Source organism: Ctenopharyngodon idella, chromosome 7 (genome assembly GCF_019924925.1).
Source record: "Ctenopharyngodon idella isolate HZGC_01 chromosome 7, HZGC01, whole genome shotgun sequence".
In the NCBI taxonomy this organism is placed as follows: domain Eukaryota; kingdom Metazoa; phylum Chordata; class Actinopteri; order Cypriniformes; family Xenocyprididae; genus Ctenopharyngodon; species Ctenopharyngodon idella.
The window spans coordinates 40,589,369-40,609,082 of NC_067226.1; the positions used below are offsets into that span (position 1 = coordinate 40,589,369).

General features: G+C 35.9%; 1 protein-coding gene across 1 annotated transcript in view; it reads left to right on the plus strand.

Annotated features, from left to right (window-relative positions):
• Positions 1 to 7,405: 7,405 nt before the first annotated feature.
• myom1b (myomesin 1b) overlaps positions 7,406 to 19,714 on the plus strand; it is a 51,313-nt gene continuing 39,004 nt past the window's right edge. Inside the window, 4 exon segments of the mRNA XM_051899213.1 lie at positions 7,406 to 7,579; positions 8,588 to 8,753; positions 15,897 to 16,031; positions 17,503 to 17,677. Of these exon segments, the coding sequence (XP_051755173.1) occupies positions 8,614 to 8,753; positions 15,897 to 16,031; positions 17,503 to 17,677 (450 nt within the window). The 5' untranslated portion in view covers positions 7,406 to 7,579; positions 8,588 to 8,613.

Genomic DNA, 19,714 nt, shown 5'->3' on the forward strand with positions numbered 1-19,714 from the left:
CTTTTATGATGGATGAATACGCTTCAAAATCACATATCAAAATCTCATCCTCTATTTACTGCCATTATAAAGCTTGGAAGAGCCAGGACATTATTTAATATAACTCTGATTGTATTCATCTGAAAGAAGAAAGTCATATACTAGGATGGCTTGTGGGTGAGTAAATCATGGGTTAATTTTTATTTTTGGGTGAACTAACCCTTTAAGGTTAGGGTGAAGGGTAGGGTTAGGTTGGTTTTTTTTTTTTTTTTTTTTTAACTATCAGATGAAAATATCTTTGTTTTTAATGTTAAACTATTAAGCATGCATCATACATGTAAAAAGAGCAGAGTGCTCTTTTTTGTAACTATATTGACTACTAAACCTGCATTTTGATAATAACAACTTTTGTGTCAAACAGGAAAAAGTCATGTGAGTTTGGCGCGAAGAAGAAGAGAAGATGATGCCAGTGGAAGGCGAGACTCAACTGGATGAAGTAAATTCTGACCTGACCTGTAATTTCTGTCACAGTGTTTTAAACCATGCAACTTCAATGATATAAATATATTTTTTGCACGCTACATCCATAATTCACATACACATCACCAGATCTGGGTAGGCACATGGTCCCTCAAGGTCACAGCACTTGTTAAATGCACTCTCATTCATAATCAGGATAACTATGCAGCTTTGTATTCTACTGTATGGCCACAAGAGAGCGTACTTGTGCTGTAGTATTAGCGCACGTACTCTCTCTCTGTGCCACACTTATGAGTCAGTATATACTTTGAGTCAGTATTTTACGGCCAAATTTTATTTTTCCAGTAGTCGCACATTAGGTATTACATGTAAGGAGGCATTCAAAATTATGAACTATGAAAAATATCACTTTTTGAATAGGCTATACTGCAACACTGAACATCATAACAATGGAATATAGAGTGATTTATTGTGACAAAGGCAAAGTATGACATCATGTTGAAAGGCTTCGTTTAACTGCAGAGCAGAAGACGCAGTGCAGCAGCTGTGTTGAAACCCATGCTACAGTCCCAGGGTCAGCCAAACGTGTGTTCTTCCAAACACTACTACAAAGCTTCTTTGGTGAGGGACGAAAATACACAAGCATATTCATAACAACAGAGTCTCATAAACAGGCAGCTGGCCTGAACATGCACGCACTTTTCCAGGACGAGTATTCTCTTTTGGTTTGATTGGCATATATATAACTGGAACTTCATGCATTCCTATCTAACAGGGAACTTTCTCAGAACAATAACATTCTGGCAAGGTTCTCTCAAAGTTTTGTACTACATTCTTCCATTCTTCCCTTCGTTCAAAGTTATCTGGTCTTTAAATAGGCCTATGTTCTTTTTTTCCATTCAGGTAACATTCAGTCATTCATTATGTCATACCATGGTTTGAAGAGTATATGGGAAACTTGCTAATACTGACTTTGCACCATTAAGCATGTGTGTATCGGCCATATTTTGGGGACACATTTGTTCCCAGAAGTGAGCTACTTGACAAAACCTCCAAAAAAGACTTATTTTTGGGAAATCCTCATTCATAAAATATAAAAATAATGTAAATTAAAAAAAAAAAAATGCAGAATGTTTTCTGTTAGGATTAGGGTGTCGTGTGTAAAAGTTAGGTTTTAGTATTTATAACTATAGCTGTATATAAAAACAATAGAATGCAATGTAATGTCACTTAGATAGCTAAGAAATGTGTGTGCGTGTGCGAGTGTGTGATCCTGGTAAACCCTACACTGTGGGGACCAAATGTCCCCACGAAGATAGTAATACCAGAAATGTTTGACCTTTTGGTCATATTATTTTAGTCCCCACATAGGAAAACCACTTATAAATCATACTAAATTTTGTTTTTTGAAAATGTAGAAATGCAGAGTGCAAAGTTTTCTGTGAGCGTTGTGTTTAAGGGTAGGGGTAGGCTACAGTTAGGGGATAGAATATACTGTTCGTACAGTATAAAAATCATTATGTCTATGGAAAGTCCCCATAAAATGTAGAAACCCAACGTGTGTGTGTCATGTCTATGTCTGTTTTTTTTTTTTTTTTCTCTGTAGTCTGGCACCATTTATGCATATCTGTTAGACCTGTATGACACACTGGGTCCCCTCCCTCTCTTTCTATTTATATGTACCTATCTCTCTATTTCACACACACACACACACACACACACACACACACACACACACACACACACGTTGTTGGTATGTGTTGCATGTGACGGAGGATAACAATAGCATGGCTATTGTTAGTGCAAACCACAGCTGAGATGAAGGCCTTTGAAAGGAAGAGAACTATAAGGTCAGAGGCTTAGGAAGGTAATCTAACCATTTCTAAAATTCCATACCGGAAAAATCTAGTTTGCTTGTACAATATGAATACATACAGTGAGCCCAATAAGCAGGGGCTTCCAGGGGCCTACACTGGGGAGGGGCCTACTGGCTGCACGAAAATGATATTTTTCAAATAATTATTTGTATGGGAGTTTATAGCGGTGACAACAGCATTCTAGAAACAAACTCACACACTCTTAAGTTTTCAGAACTCGCAACCGCATTTTCGGCGAAGCCCTACTGTGAATGGAACCAGACTGGAGAACTACTGTAACTATAACGTCATACAGTGTGAGAGACCCACTCTACACTGAAGACGGGTTCAGTAACTTACAAAAGCATAGATATAATCTGTCATCTGAAGCCAGTTGGTTTCAATTTCAGGAGGGGACAGAAAAACAGGAATCGCAATATTGCTTGTGATAAATATACTTCAAAAGGCATATATTATTTAATTAAATAAACGTGAGCACTACATGTTTCCAAGTAAAAAGGCGGTGCTGTTGTGAGTTCTACATAGGCTACTAGCTCTTTCAGAGCAGGTTCCCAGAATAGCCCATGTTTATGCCAAGTGATTGTTTTGATCTACTGCTAATGAATAATGAAAACTTTGTTTATTTATAGTGTTTATATCATACATGTGAACTCACATTTTAGCTGGGAAAGTTTTGATGGCATTTTCTTTTCACATTACCTGCCTGTAATAACATATGTTTCTACGTATTGTTGCTAGTGTTGTAACACTGATTTGTTCACGTAACCGCTACAATTCTGCTGTTCCATAAATGCATAAACTACTGGCAAAGTGTTGACTGAAGATAAATTTCAACATAAATAATTGTCAGGAAGCTAAAATAACATTTTTATCTGGGGTACACTAATCACTAATGCTCAAAATAATTAATTAGTTTGAGTAGGACAAACTTAAATTAAACAAATTAGGTCAGTCAAATCAACTTTTATGAGTATTTAGCACTTTCTTTTTCTTTCAAGTTAACAGAACTGATATATTTTAAGTAAACTGAACTGTTTCATTGTTTTATGAACTTATTTCTTTTAATTTATATTAACTTAAGCTTAACTGAAACTGGGCTGGGATTTCTATGTCCAAGCATGCTTTGCCCATTGCACTCGAAAGGGAGAGTAAATGCTAATTTAAGTGTTATATTTTTTGTGTGTGTGTGTGTGCAAGATTAATGTTAAGTGGGAGATTTAGTGATTAATGTTTTGTTATGCTAATTTAGAAGAGTTTCTGTTAATGTGGGTTTTTGGAGAGTTACCATCATGATGACAAGTGGTGCATGCGGCTTGGTTTGAGAGCAAATATGTTGTTAAATGTTTTATATTGCTGCACTCATTTAGCAAATGCATTGTTAACATTTTAGCAAATTAACAAGTTAGCATTTTCTGAATTAGCTTGTTATAGCTAGCTAAGTTTACACTAATGAAAATGTTTACATTGAGGTTAATTTTAAGTTAAATGTATGAATACAGAATAAAAATCTGCCAGTTCTGCTTACTTAAAATTTGAATTTCTTAACTTAAAAAATTTGAGGCAACTGATTATGCCTCAAAATTTTAGTTTTGCCAACTTATTTGGGTTTACAGTTTAGGGGGGCCTACCGTAATGCTGTAGCCCAGGGACTTCTGGTTATTGTAAGGTGCCCTGCCAATAAGTATCTAGGGTGCTTTCACACTTGGTTTGATTGCTTGATTCAAAACTTTAAGTTCATTTTTTCTCCTCTCCACGTTTGCCTGCTGGTCTCTGAGCTCAGTACTTGCCTGATGCTCAAGAACAAACCTCAATAGTTCTCACACTTCAAGCAAACACGGTTGAGCTTCAGATTATCATATTTGATGTGCTCTATGTATGTCGGTTGATCAATATTTAAATCTTATTAAAAGCCTAAAGAACCTATGTGCCTGGTCACTTCATGTGTTTTCTCTAATCGGATAGCTATCTGAAAAGCAGGGGTGTCAATTGCGTATAGCAGGTATATGGCAGCTGCCAGACCTTGGCTGCTCAGGTCAGGTCAATGCAAAGTAAAATTTTTATTGCAGGATTAAAGTTATATTATTATATTACTACATGTAACATATCATTTGCAATTGTTTAATAAAAGAGAAAAAGCAAGTAAATTAAAACGATCTGGTTGTTATATTCATGTCGCAGTTCAACGGCGCTGCAAATGTGCCTATTTACAATGTGATTTTGCAGTGTTGAGTATTGTAGCCAATCACAGACCTTTCTGTTGAATATAATGACCAATCAGATGTGTTTTAGTTACCGATAGTGAGAATCGACTCAGTATCGCTCAAAACCCTGAATGAGTTAGTTAACACATGCACAAGTTTTACACATGCGCAAATCCTCTCATTTTGTTTGTTTTTCATGAGACTTTGTGACCTTTCCTAAAAAATATATTCTTCACATCTAAGTACAAAAAGTGAAATGACTAATGAGCCAGTGACTAATGAAATGACTAATGAGAAATGACTAATGAGCCAATAAAGTGCTCCTCTGCAGCCATCTACTGGTTATAGTGGTTATTTCATGCCTTTTTTAAATTTGAAAATAAAAGTGTTTGTATTTCACCAAGTGTTAGTTTTCCTACATCTTGAAACTTTTAGTTTTACAAATGTGGAAACTGGACAATCTTTGAAGGATGAACAAAAGATGTTTTTGGTCATAGCATTAAAAATAAAATTTAAATTGGATCTTATTTAGACTTTTGAGCTTTGAAGTGCTGGAAAAAGTTGTGTGAAGTACTTTGAAATCCTTGAAAAGTCCTTCATTCTTACAATAGTGGTCTATAACTGACTAATGTATTGAAACAATATGTATTGTGAAAAACACTATACAAATAAATGTGAATTGAATTGAATTGAATTGAATTGGGTTAATCTGGGTTATGATCAAAGCTCAATGTGATTCATCTTTGGATGCACCACACACACACTTGTCGTCATGTCAAGCGGCTACGTTCAGACTGTCAGTCCAAATCTGATTTTTGTGCATATCCGATTGAAATCCGATCAGATTTAGCAAGTGTGAATGGCAAAAAAAATGCGATTTTTACAAATCCGTTTCAAGCTACTTTCATAATGTGGTTTAAAATCCTATTCAAATCTCATTTCTGGAAATCCGTTTCAGTCTGCTTTGATCGGATTTCACATGGTTTATGTGACAGATCAGATTCCAATTGTAAAAATCGCATTTCATGTGATTTTTTGCCATTCACACTTGCTAAATCTGACTGTAATTTAATCGGATATGCACAAAAATCAGATTTGGACTGATAGTCTGAACATAGCGTGAAACACATTCCAGATGAAACTAAACCCAAAGACTTAAACTGTTTGATTCATATGGATTATTTTTACAAAGTTTTTATGAACTTTTTAAAGCATCAAAATTTTGGTTGCGTGGACTTTCATTGGAGGCACATAATTTCTCTCAAGTTTCATTAAAAATAGGCTATCTTCGTTTGTGTTTCAAAGATGAACAAAGGTCTTACAGGTTTGATACGACATGAGAACACTGCAAAAAATGATTTTCTTACTCAGTATTTTTTCCAGTACAAATGTCTAAACATTCTTAAATCAAGATACATTTATATGACACAAAATTATGTCTTGTTTTCTGAAAAATGTTTCAAAATTAAATTAAATTAAGAGTTTATGCCTAAAACAAGAAAAAATATCTGCCAATAGGGTAAGAAAAATAAACAATTCAAAGGGGAAACAAGATTGCTAATGTAATGGGAACACATCAGTGATTACGAGGTCTGAATCCATATAGACTGACGCTAACTCACTGGATGATGGCGCTAATGTGACGCCCATGCTGGATTACCTGCAGGTGCATCTTCGAGACAGGAGCGAGTCCTTCAATGTCAAATGTTTATTTGGCACAGGCACAGGCTTCGGCATTTTCAGCCAAATCACATTCTTGTTTGGGCTCTGTCAATGGTTTTAGAAGTGCTTGCTCATCTTTATCTCATAAAATGGCCCAGCTTTTGGCTCTGGCTTCATTTAAGAGAGTTGGTGACCTGCATGGACTTTGCTCCAGGACTTATTCAAGTATCAAGTTATTACTTTACAGTCTCTCCTCCCCCGTTTGAGTCAGAGGAACAGTTACAGTTACATACGGCTGCATAATCTCTGTCCGGTCAGGGCTTTGAAGGCTAATATGCAAGTCAATGACACAAGTCTGATAAATTTTTGCATGCTTTGGTGGTAGCAGCAGAGGTTCTGTGGTCTCCAAACAGAGAATATTGCATTTGCTGGCCTGGTTGGAAACTTAAAAGGGGAAATTGGAAATGCATGATGTGCATTCGACTCGGCATGAACCCAGGAATAAGAGGAAAGGAATTTTGCTTCTAGGCCTTATGGTTTTAAAGTCATTTGCGTAACCATCATTGCATCTTTGGCCCATTGGTGGTGCTTGGGGGGTTTAAAGACCGATATTTTTCAGGTTGAAGCTCCAAACCCTCCCCTATCTCTGTGCCAATTTTCACAACTTCTTACCAAATGGTTCTATGGGCTGCCATAGACTTTCATTCATTCAGAAGAAATTATAGATGTGGTGTTGAAGATCCTTCCTTCTTAGAGATTCAGGCAGCTCTTTTGATTTTGTATGACAGTACAATTCTTTTACTGGACCAATTCTTTGCTTTTGAACAAACCAGATTTTATTGAGGTTTTTTAAGGTGTAGCATGTCCCTTGATTCAAATTGTAGGCACTTTATGAATAATGTTTGTGTGTACTAACTTTTTCCATACAATGTGAAAATAGGCATTTCTGTTTAAGCATTACAAAGCTTAAGTGGGCATATTCAAGAAACCACAGGTGTAGTGTTGACATGTGTTATCTAATGTAAATACCTTCAAACATTTTTTTAAGTGTTAGCTATAATGTGGCAGTCGTATATAAACTAACGATATAACTCGTCAAAAGTCGTCAACGTTATGAGGCACAGAACGTCCATGAGCGTAAAATGCGCCGGTACTCCTGTGCACTATGGCTATATTTAACAGCCCCTGTCACCATAAAAGGTCGTGAGAGTCGCCTGGACATTCCTGCCATTGCCAATATTATTTTTGTTGTGTGGACAGCAGCTCCCGTTCACAGCGCCGTGCCAGTTTGCGTCTTTGCTTGGATTTGGATCTTGGTTGAGTATTCCTGACGCGCTGCTCTCCGATCCGGCTCTGAGCTGTTTGCAGACCTTTGGCAAGGTGAGGTGATCCGCCGCATGAACGCATGAGATTTGTCAGGTGAAGTAGATTTGTCAGGAGTTTTTGTTCTTGTGAACTATACAATTGATACTAAATCCGTACTAGTACTGTATAGGGAAGGCTGAGGTTAGCTGTCAAAAAAAAAAAAAAAAAAAAAAAACGCTATCGAAAAGATTTATTTCACACAGGCTGACCTTTTGTGGGGCATGTTGTCACACTGCATGGTGGGAGTGGGAACCGGATGCTTTTTTGAATTGTTTTAAATATTAAGTGCTAATAACTAAAGAAAAAAAAACATCTACCACAACATATATCCATTTAGAATGAGGTAGCCTGTAGACCGTGTTTTTAACGATATTTAAACAATAAAACAGCTAAATTGTAATACATTGAAATATCAGTAGGCTATGTGACATTAAAATACCCATGTCCTGAGAACAGTAACCTTGCAGTCACTATTTCATTATATAGTTGACATACTTGCAGTGTGGTTTTCACTAATAGCAGTAGGCTATAGAGTAAAACAAAACAAAACATTATCATTTCACTCATTGTAAATGAGGCTGATGTTTAATAGCCTAGTTCTTTATGGTTTAGAAATGATTTGTGAAGTGTAAATTGTGATTGATGAAGTGAAGAGTTATGAAGTGTGAAGTATAGGCCTATTTTTAAATTCATTGTCCATGATGGTAAAGTCAGCTCTTATTGTTGTCAAAAAACAGACAAACGAAAAACCCATCCAATTATAGAGACAGATTTTTTTTCATTAAAAAAAGGTTAATGAAGTTTCAAAATAAATATGAAAGTAACTGTACAAATTGCTAATAAAAAAAAAGTAATCTAGAAATTGCCATTAGCCTAAACCAAATTTTGTAACAATTGACTGTGATGTTAAAGCACTGATACATCTTTCCTGTGAAATTATTACTGCTAAATCACTGGGTGTAATATTCAATGTGTTGGTAGAAAGTTTTGAATCTTCTGACTAAAAGAGCTTCATATTTGAAGACAGTATCTGAGCTAAAGAGGACACAATGTCGGGATCGATACCGTTCTACCAGAAACACCACCGCCATTATGATCGTGGCTACCGTAGCCGGGAGACGGAGTCTGCTATCAGCCAATACCAGCAGAGCTCTAGTAGTTATTCCCAAAGCAGCAAAAGCACCAAGGGGTAAGAGAGCATGGCAAGATCTATCACATCAACAGTAAATCCTTCCCAGTCCCATAACTTTAACTCATTCTAGCAGCCAGCTCTTCGTTATGCCCTTAATACTTGTCTTAAGGTGCGGTCACGTTTAGCATTGTTCGGCAAAAATTTGCGGGCGAAATCCAGTCATTTCAATAGGGATCAACGTAAAAACGTTCCCCTCGCAGATTTTGTTTGTGTTCAAGTTGCTCACGCAAATTCGTGGAGTTGACCAACAGAAAGCTGCCTCAGATAGTACAGGTACGTCTGTAAGACATCTGCTAAAGATCTGGAAAACATCTGATGTGTAAAAACATCTGATAAATGTCTTAGAAAAAGCAGTTTTACATGCCTTCTAAATCATAATCATCTTAAAGACATCTTCTAAATGTCTATGTGACGTCTGACAGGAAACGTCACAGAGATGTATTGCAGATGAGCAAACACATTACATCTTGCAGATGTAAATCAGACATCAAATAGATGTCTCCAAGATGTATGTGTGCTATCTTGAAAGTGACTTTTGTGTGAGCTGTTCATGCATCGCTAGATTCGCTATTGATAATATACCTTTTTGCTCTCGAAATTTCACCGCAATTTCGCTAATGTGACCGCAGCTTCATCCTTCACATGAAGACCAAAATTACCCACTACTGTTGCCCCTCTTGTTTTGTGTAATCTGTGCTAATCAGTATTTCCCACTCAACCTTAAACCGTGCAAATGTATTCTGCATGCAGTGTGCCCGTTGTTGACACTTATAATGTTCTTCGGTTGACTTCAAGGAGGTGTAGGCTACTATATTAGCAATTCTTTACAGAATAGTGCCACTGGAGTAGGTTCTGCTGTGCTTGTGTAAATCACAATCCTAATTAATTTTAGCTGAGTTTTAATGATGGACTGTAACATTTATCTAAGACTTAATTTTGGTTCCTAGATAGAGCGCTTCTTGATTCAAAACTTGCTGCGAGTCTTATTAGGCCTTTCTGTGGTTTGGATCCATGCCTATATATTTTTGTTTGATTTACTCCAGGTCATGTGACTTGGCTCATTTTTGTCTAGGCAGTTGCTTGCTGGGTCACTCTGAATGTCAAAATGTAAGGTTATCTTCTGTCTTGTTGGGGACTAATGTAGCTCTACCCTCAAGAATCGTACAGCAATTTGCACAAATTGAAATCTTTTAAGGCTCAGTCATGATTTTGTTGAGTTCTTGGTGTCTTGATCTCGGTTTCATGACCTAATATAAATAACATTCATAACATAACTTGGCACTTCATGTGGTGTTCTTGACGTCATGGTGTATTTATAGAGGTTACAGAAGTAGATGTTGTTATGAGTTAAAATTTTATTTTTAAATTTACACAGTGCATTTTTTTTAAAAAAATGTACACACAGAGAAAAGGAGCCTGTTGGCCCACAATGCACAATTTTTTATTTTAAGATGTCTTTTCCACTATATGGTATCCATAAAACTGTCAATTGATTCTATCCAAAGGATTACAAATAATAAATAATGCAAAAGAAATCTATTTTTCAGAGTTATAAAAACAGTCAAAATAAAAATCTGTTTTATCCATATTGTTCATTACAGGTAGCCTTCAATTTAGTGTGTCTGCTTGCAAATTGGGAACAGAATATAGAATACTAGAATCTTAGAACTTAAATAATAAGATAAGATAAATAAATAAAGATAATTAAACTTTAATTAATTAAAATAAATAGATAATTTATTATTGAAAAGTTTAACACAGGAAACAAATTTATGTTTTTATTTATTTGTTTATTATCTTTTCTCCCTAATCCAGACTCTAGCTAATACTCTGAACAAATTTAAAAGTTTGTTTATTAGCACTTCTCAAGCTGCTCCGGATGAATCCCTCATTATATTTCTCATTTGTAAGTCACTTTGGATAGCCTAAAAGCTTCTGCCAAATGAATAAATAGATAGGTTGTGTTACTGCTTTCCAAATCCATCAAACATTCCTCTATCTTAAAGGCCAATCACTGAGAGTGTTGGACAACCAGGGTACAGACATATCTGTTGTTATCAGTTTGTGTTCCGATTTGGACAAATGCTCTGAATGATGTGCTGACCCTTGTGAAAAAGAAGTAAATAAATGCTTGTCAGTACATTAGGCATAAGACAATATGAAATGACATGTAAAGATGTTCTACTAACTTCTAAACAAGTTAAGTTTAAGTAATTGCATTTAATACGAATTTAAACTATAATACATTTTCATTTAATTGTAAATATCATGCTAATGAGTGTCCGAAAACATTACATTCATTTCACACTTAAGGATATTGTATTATTTCCGTAATAGTACTCTTTTTAAAAGTAGGCTATGTTAAAGTATACCTTTTTACATAGGGATAAGCACACAGACCTTGTTGAAACATTTGTTTTTAGCCTGAATAGATTCCTCTTTTATGAGCAGTGCTGAAGAGGATTTTAAGCAGGATTTGTGGTGTCACAGGATGGCAGGTTGGCACAGATGCTCTTAGTCCTCTGTTTCAACCCCATTTATCATGCTATCCAATTTATACATGCTCCCAATTGGCTTTGCTAAATGTAGCAAACTAAAATCTTTTCCATGCTGGGAGATATAGTTTTTGTGGATCACTTTAGCTGTCCTAAGTTCCCCCCACCCACTCTGTTCTGAACCCTTGAATGTCTATTTATATACACACACTCAGAGAGGCATGGATAAGATAGTGTTATATGAAGGGTATAGGAAGGGTATATGTCATCTAAAGCAGTGGTTCTCAACCAGGATGCCAGGGACCACTAGGGTGCCTCAGCAAACTTCCAAGGGGGCCTCGAGATGACTTAAGGGTTTAGTTCACTTTAAAATGAAAATTACCCCAAGCTTTACTCACCCTCAAGCCATCCTAGGTGTATATGACTTTATTCTTTCTGATAAACACAATCGGAGTTATATTAATAAATATCCTGACGCATCCAAGCTTTATAATAGCAGTGAACGGGACGAGTATGAAGCTCAAGAAAGTGCATCCATCCATCAAAAACGTAGTCCACACGGAACCAGGGGGGTAAATAAAGGCCTTCTGAAGTGAAGCGATGCGTTTGTGTAAGAAAAATATCCATATTTTTCATTTTAAAGTGAACTAAACTTTTATAACTATTTAAAATAATACAAAAACTAAAAACCAAGATATTTCTTATTAATTGATTATTTTTATAACAAATATACATCTTTTTAGTTATGCCAAGCTCTCAAATATTTTATTGGGTAGCAATTGTGAGTAAGAGGGGGCCTTTGAATATTGTTGTGGAGTCGTGGACAGTGGGTCCACTAAACAATGCTCAAAACTGGGAAAACAAGGTTTCAGAGACAACTGAGGATAAGCTAGTGTTTAAATACCCAAGGGATAAAGTAACAAATGAAAGCAGGTGTACTAACAAGCATGAGAGTCAATACTCAGGTGTTTAGGACCTCTGGTGGTGAACTTCAGGGATTGCTGCGGGTGTTGCAATGGATATGCTTTTTCACTTTTTTGTGTATGACACAGAATAGAATGCACACAGGTCAGAAATTAAGCTTACATTTTCATTTAGCAGATGCTTTATCCATACCAACTTACTGTACAAATGAGGAATATTATAACACAAGCAATTCATTCAAGTGGTGTGAGTTCTAAACAGTCTAGAAATGTAGTAGCCTACAGAGATGTAGTTAAAAAAGAAATACAATTAAGCATAGTTTAAATAGGATACTTGTTATGAAAATAATATACTTTAAAAGAATAAGTGCAAAAACTTAATGTTATGTTTTTGGAGACTTAATTGCATGTTTATTGCAATTCAATGAAAATGTAGTTTAAATTTATATTATATGCAATTAGACAAACTTTAGAGAGCTTTTTTGACCCACTTAAAGGGTTAGTTCACCCAAAAATGAAATTTCTATCATTACTCACCCTCATGTCATTCCACACCCGTAAAACCTTAAGTTTAAGTACAAATTAAGATATTTTTGATGAAATCCAAGAGGTTTTTTTTATTTTTTTATCTCCCATAGTAATTACCATAATTCAAGGTCCAGAAAAGTAGTAAAAACATTGTTAAAACAGTTAATGTGACTACAGTGGTTCAACCTTAATGTTATGAAGCGACAAGAATACTTTTTGTGTGCAAAAACAAAACAAAAATAATGATTTTATTCAACAATATCTTCTCTCACTTCCTTACTGCTACTCTGTTTATGTCCAACGGTTCTATGTCAGAACGCCGACTCAGTATTGGCTAGGGGTTTTATTGACGTCTTTTATTATGTTTTATTGACGTCTTTCCACTGTTGAAACACTGATTGAGTGATTACGAGATATTTTACGTTTCAGTAAGTTGTACTGTATCTTTCAACATACCTTCAGATGTTCATTCATGTTTATTCTGTAACTTGTATTAAAGAGGAAGAGATGATCGCGTTCACTTGCGGTCCGCGCTTTCGCTTGAAATGAGGCGCCGGTACAGTGATCTGTCACACCACATTAAAGAGTCAAAACGGCTTTTTTTTGTTTGAATTTCATGATTAAATGGACAGAATTTGAAAGATGACACTTTGTTTCTTATCAAAAGTAACAAAACGCGGAGCTTATTGCGATTAATGGTGGTAAGGATACAATGCCGTATTCGTCTTGTATATCCAATGGGCCAGGGCTGGGCGGGGCAGCAGGGGGCGGGGCATGTTCGGTACGCCATGAGAGTATCACGGTTTTTCGGTTCAGTTTGAATATCGTTACACCCCTAGTATTGGCCGACGCTGTAACACGCGAGTAGCACGACTAGGGATGCACCGATACCATTTTTTAAGGACCGAGTACGAGTACCGATACCGATGCCGATACATTTATTAATATCTCTCTCTCTTTCTCTTTTTTTTTTTTTTGGTGATGTTGCAGTTTTCCAAGCACAACACAGTGAGACTAATGAATGTAGGACAGCTTCTTTATTATGAAAAAAAGTAATAATTTTTATGTGCTTGTCACAGACTTAAAGAACAAAAATTTCACAGTGTCCAATAACCTTCAAAGAGAAAAGAAATTTACAAACAAATTACAAACAATACAACAAATACTATAGAGATACAAATTAAATAAACTTGTTTTCTCAGATACAGTAGGTTTATTTACCATGTATACATTTATTTAACATATTTTGTTGTTTTATTAACATTAATGACAAATATAGGCTACGGTCCCTTTAAGACCGAATCCATGGATACTGAAACATATCCTGTTTTCACCCAAATGTTTACGTCCACTTAAGCCATAACCGACTGTATTTACCTGAGATACTCCACACAATGGACATTTGGACAACTATGTGTGCATTTGACCATTCAGGCTCAAGGAGAACTGATCGCGCGCTCTCTAAAGGAACTGTGATCGCGCGCAAGAAAGAGAAAGAGAGCGCGCGAGAGGGAGCGCTTCTGGTCTGTGTCATTCAGTGCAATTCCGCCTATCCCGCCTTCACTAATCGATAACGAATTGTGATTGAAAGCATGCAGTTCACAATGTGTGTGTTGTCATCATTAATTTGAAGTATTTCCACACCCCTGATGCTGACATTGTTTCCGCTGCTGCCGCCGGTGTCTCTGTGCACGGAAAATTCTGTCGGTTACGTCACGTGAGGTATCGGTCTTTGGTATCGGGGGTATTTTTACGAGTAGGAGTACAAGTAACTTGCATGAGCTTGGTATCGGCCGATACCGGTATCGGTGCATCCCTAAGCAGGACGCATGCGTGTGATGTTGACGCAGGAGCCGGACAATACTTAGTTGGTGTTCTGACGTAGAACCTGGAAGTGCTGGACGTAAAGAAGATATTGTTGAATAAAGTCGTTATTGTTTTGTTTTTGCGCACAAAAAGTATTCTCGTCGCTTCATAAAATTAAGGTTGAACCACTGTAGTCACTTTTACTATTTTTTTACAATGTTTTTACTAGTACTTTTCTGGACCTTCAATGACGATAATTATGTCGCTTTCTATGGGGGATAATAAACCTCTCAGATTTCATCAAAAATATCCTAATTTGTGTTCTGAAGATGAACAAAGGTCTTACAGGTGTGGAACGACATTAGGGTGAGTAATTAATGACAGAAATTTCATTTTTGGGTGAACTAACCCTTTAAGTAGGACTTGAATACTTTTTGATGTGTAATTTCATGATGAAGTTTCAATTTAGCATGTTTAAAATATATGAACTTTAAACTTAATATCCTTTAAATTTAATATTGAATAACATACTACAGTTAAAATTATAATATAAGTACTCTACATGTGCTTTAGTATGTTAGTCAACATCAAAATAAGTGTACTTCTTTAAAGCAAGACAAAAGATTAAAACAGTGATTTAAAACGTACTTAAAAGAAAAACTTGACATTATTACAAAGTGCATTTTTAAAAAGTGTACTTAAGGCCTGGTTTCACAGACAGGGCTTAGATTAAGCAAGGATTAGGCCTTAGTTCAATTAGGACATTTAAGTAGCCTTTATAAACATGCCTTAGAAAAAAATTACTGGTGTGCATCTTGAGACAAAACAACGGTACTGACATATTTTTTTAAGATATGTCAGTGCAAGTTGCTTTAAGTTAAGACAGCTCAAACATGCATTTTTTTCTGGGACTAGGCTAAGGCCTTGTCTGTGAAACCGGGCATAAGAGTGTTAAGAAACGTAGTCATGAAAGTGTACTCTCTTTGGCCTTTTATTTGACTAATATTACATTATCTGCAAGTAAAAAGAGAATAGAAAAGTAGAATTCTTCAAATATTTTGTAAAGATTGGACCACTGAAAAGCATTCCACCATTGAAAGACAGTAAATGTGTAAGTTCATAGACTTATGAGTGAGTGTTAGAGGATTCTATTACTTTACATTCTATTCACCGTTGATGAAGTTTTTTTTGGTGCTTTGATGCATTTCCGGTCCTGCTGTAGGACCACTGAGGCGATTAACCTCCTTCCCACTCACTCCCTTAACATTTTTCAACTTAACAGTCTTTCTTCTTGACACCACACCCCTTTCCAAAATAATAATAGTGTGTGAAAGAAATGCTGGATACTCACGATATGTGTGTATGTTGCCATTTCTACATTATTGTAGCATTAGAGCTGCCACATACACGTCTCTAGAAGAGGGGGGGATTAGCCCTCTGCCCAAGAGGGCCAAGCCAACCTATCTTGCCATGGACAAGGAGAACCAGATCATCGGTTATGTGGTGCCCATCTTCAGGGGCAGGTAAAGAAACAATTTGGGTTTTATTAGTGTTAGAACAAACACATGATGCTGCTGTTCTATACTTCATGTTTTCTGTTGTTAGCATCCATTGCGATTAATAGCAGGCACTGCAATAATATGCACATGCCTTCGAACCAACACTCACAAAAAGGCTCCACATATGATCGCATTGAAGAAATGTTTCATCGTTGTTTAACCCTTGTGAAAAAGAAGTATAATTTAGCATACTTTTAAAATGAGTAGAAAATGGTGGAAATAATTTACTTTAAAGGCCCATTCACACCATATAACACCGATAACTATAAAGATAATGATAAAAATATAGTTCTAAAAATCGTTCTAAATATAAAAGAATAGCACTGTCTACACCACAGCTATAACGATAACGGTATAGAGAAACGACATCGTTGGGATCACTTTCAGAACAATTTTTTTTTTCTAGCTGTTGAATGATAAAACACTGACAGCCAATCAGAATCCATTTTAATTTAAGGGCTCGCGCATTTAAAATGGCGGATGACATTGCGGAGAAGTTAATCGCCAAGGTCCAGAAAAAGTCACCACTGTTTGACAAGTCAAACACCCTTTTCAAGAATACTTGGATATATGGAAAACAATCGGTCATATCCTCTGAATAAATGGTGTGAAGTATTAATGATGAGATTATTATGCCAGGCTAGCAAACAGTGTAACATAAAATTACCTCAGGTATCCAGCGCTAGTTTCGACAACATGTTGTCTTGCTTCCATTGAAGTTGCAGTGATAAAGGCTAGGCATTGTTTTTATTCCACTATATTGACTTTGTCAGCTAAATTCGCTGTTAGATTAGATCGATTGCACTACCTGTTCACTCGAAACATTGCATGCTGAGGACATCTGCTGGTTAAAGCAGTGTAAATGCAACGAGAACAGTAAAAACATGTTGTACACACTTTGAAACCGCAGCGCGTGAACTTCGAATAAACAGACCGTTATCATTCATTGGTGTGGATGCAAATATAGTTATCGTTATAGTTATCAAATAGTTATCGTTCTTGGTGCGAATGGGCCTTAAGTGTGAACTGAATGTAATGTTTTCGTACACTTAATTGCATTTTAATAGCAATTAAATAAAAATGTTTTAAGATTTTTAAGGTGTGAAACACTACAAGTGCACATTCAGTAAAATTAAGTGCACATCTTTTTCACAAGGGAAATCTTTTACATTGAGCGGAGAACCATTCCTCAAACTTAAGAAAAAATGGTTCTTGGCAAGAAAAGTTGTTTCAAAGAACCATCGAGAACCTTTATTAGTGTATATTGGAAGATATTGGAAGTTCTCCTAAAGAACACAGATGTTACGTGGCATTCAATTGTTTTGTTCAAAAACTCTTGTGTATATATGTGACAGAATATGTGTTGTATTGTGCTGTATTGCTTTGTTTAATTCAAGAGGTGTGTGAATGTGATGCTACGTGATTTCCCCTTCAGTCGTGAGTTTGAAAGTGGCCTATCAGACACTGAGGAAGCACGTGCTAAAGAGAGTGCTGGCTATCTGGCACGGCGTGACCTCTTCACTAGGGGTGTGGAGTCGGAGCGCATCGAACACAAGTCCCGCAGAACCATCATGAGGGAGTCCGCAGAGCGCATCTCCCTTAGCAAGAGGGTCAGTGGAGATCCTAGTCCTGTTCCTAAACACATAACTCATGATTACGGTTGTGATTAGAAATTTAAAAAAAATTAATTCTCTTGATAACCATACTAAATGAATGACTGTTGTCAAGTAGGCCTAACATTTCTCACTTAAATTTATAACAACTACAAATTGTTGAACTGAGCTGCACCACAGATCTGACAGCTCCCTTGCTTAGTTCCCTTGTGAAAAAGAAGTACACTTTAGCATACTTTTAAAACTTTTTACTTATTACGGGAGTAATATGCTTTAAAGAATATACTTAAGTGCAAATTTAATGTGCATGTAAATTGCATTTAGATCTATTAAAGTTATATTACATGCGAATAGTTGAAATTTAAAGTGCTTTTTTGACCCACATAAAGTAGGCCTTAAGTATGTCTTTATATGTAATTTCATCATTACTTTTAAATATAATTAAAATGTACTGCTTTTATGGTAAACTAAAATATACTCTAATGTCATTTCTGTTGACACTTATATGTCATGTATTTAAATATATACACATTTGTAATAATAAAGTTGCAATTTGTTACATTTAAAATAAAAAATTTAACTTTAAATGTAATATTGAATAACACACTGCAGTTAAAATTCTAATCAAATACTTTACATGTGCTTTATGTTAGTCAACACAGAAAAATAAGTGCGCTTTTTTAAAGCACAACAAAAGATTACTAAAATATAATGATTTAAAATTGTACTTAAGTATGTTAAGAAACAGAGTGTACTCTCTTTAAGTACACTTAAGTTGCCTTTATTTCAGTAATATATTATCTGCAAGTACCATTCTTTTAAATATACTTTTAAAATTGAAGTACACTACAAGTGTTTATTCAATACAATTAAGCACACTTCTTTTTCACAAGGGTAAGCAAGCATCACTATTTGAACAATCGCCTAACCCATGTAAACATTACTAGTCTTTAACTCGTTCTGCACAGTTTGTGCCATGGACTTGCAATGATAACTCAAATTGTACATCTAACAAATGACAAAACAGTCAAAAACATCTCATGTTGGCATACATTGAAAATGCTATGCAACCAGAATATCATATCACTGAGGTGGGCTCTTACTGCTAGTGAGTAGCAACCCTAGCCACTGCATAGCAAATGTATAGCAAACACCATTTTATTCAGAAAATGTAAAAATTTACTTTATCATTATTTTTAGTAGGGGTGTAACGATATTCAAACCAAACCGAAAAACCTTGATACACCACCCACGGTACGTACCGCGATACTCTCATGGCGTGCCGAACACGCCCCGCCCACTGCTGCCCCGCCTAGCCCTGGCCCATTGCATTTAAACGACGAATACAGCGCAGCGTTGTATCCTAACCACTATTAATTGCAATAAGCTCTGTGTTTTGTTACTTTCAATAAGAAACAAAGTGTCATCTTTCAAATTCCGCTTTGACGCTCTTTAATGTGGCGAGACAGATCACTGTACAGGCGCCTCATTTCAATTGGCAGCGCAGAGTGCAAGTGAACACGATCATCTCTTCCTCTTTAATACTAGTTACAGAATACACATGAATGAACATCTGAAGGTATGTTGAAAAATACAGTACAACTTACTGAAACGTATCTCGTATAATCACTCAATCAGTGTTTCAACGGCAGAAAGACGTCAATAAAACAGATTGTAAACACTGTGTCATGTTGCATTTACCTCAGGCAAGTCCACAGCTTGTTAGTTTGCCAGATAAATGAAATCTTTGGCTAAATATATGTACTATATTAGCCTATATATTCATTATATTTTACTTAACTTGTTAGTGATGCCTTAATTATTTAATGTATGTTTTAAAAAAAAATCTGTCATGAAAATGACAGGCACTGTGTAGAAATGATTATATTTCAACAACAAATTGGAGTAAATTTGATTTGGTGCAGTTTACAAGTTTGCATACAATTTGTTATTTGAGTGTTGATTATTATATCTAAAAAATAAATAGCAACTGAATTTAGGCTAATAGTTTGTGCTCTGAACCTTTAAAATTAT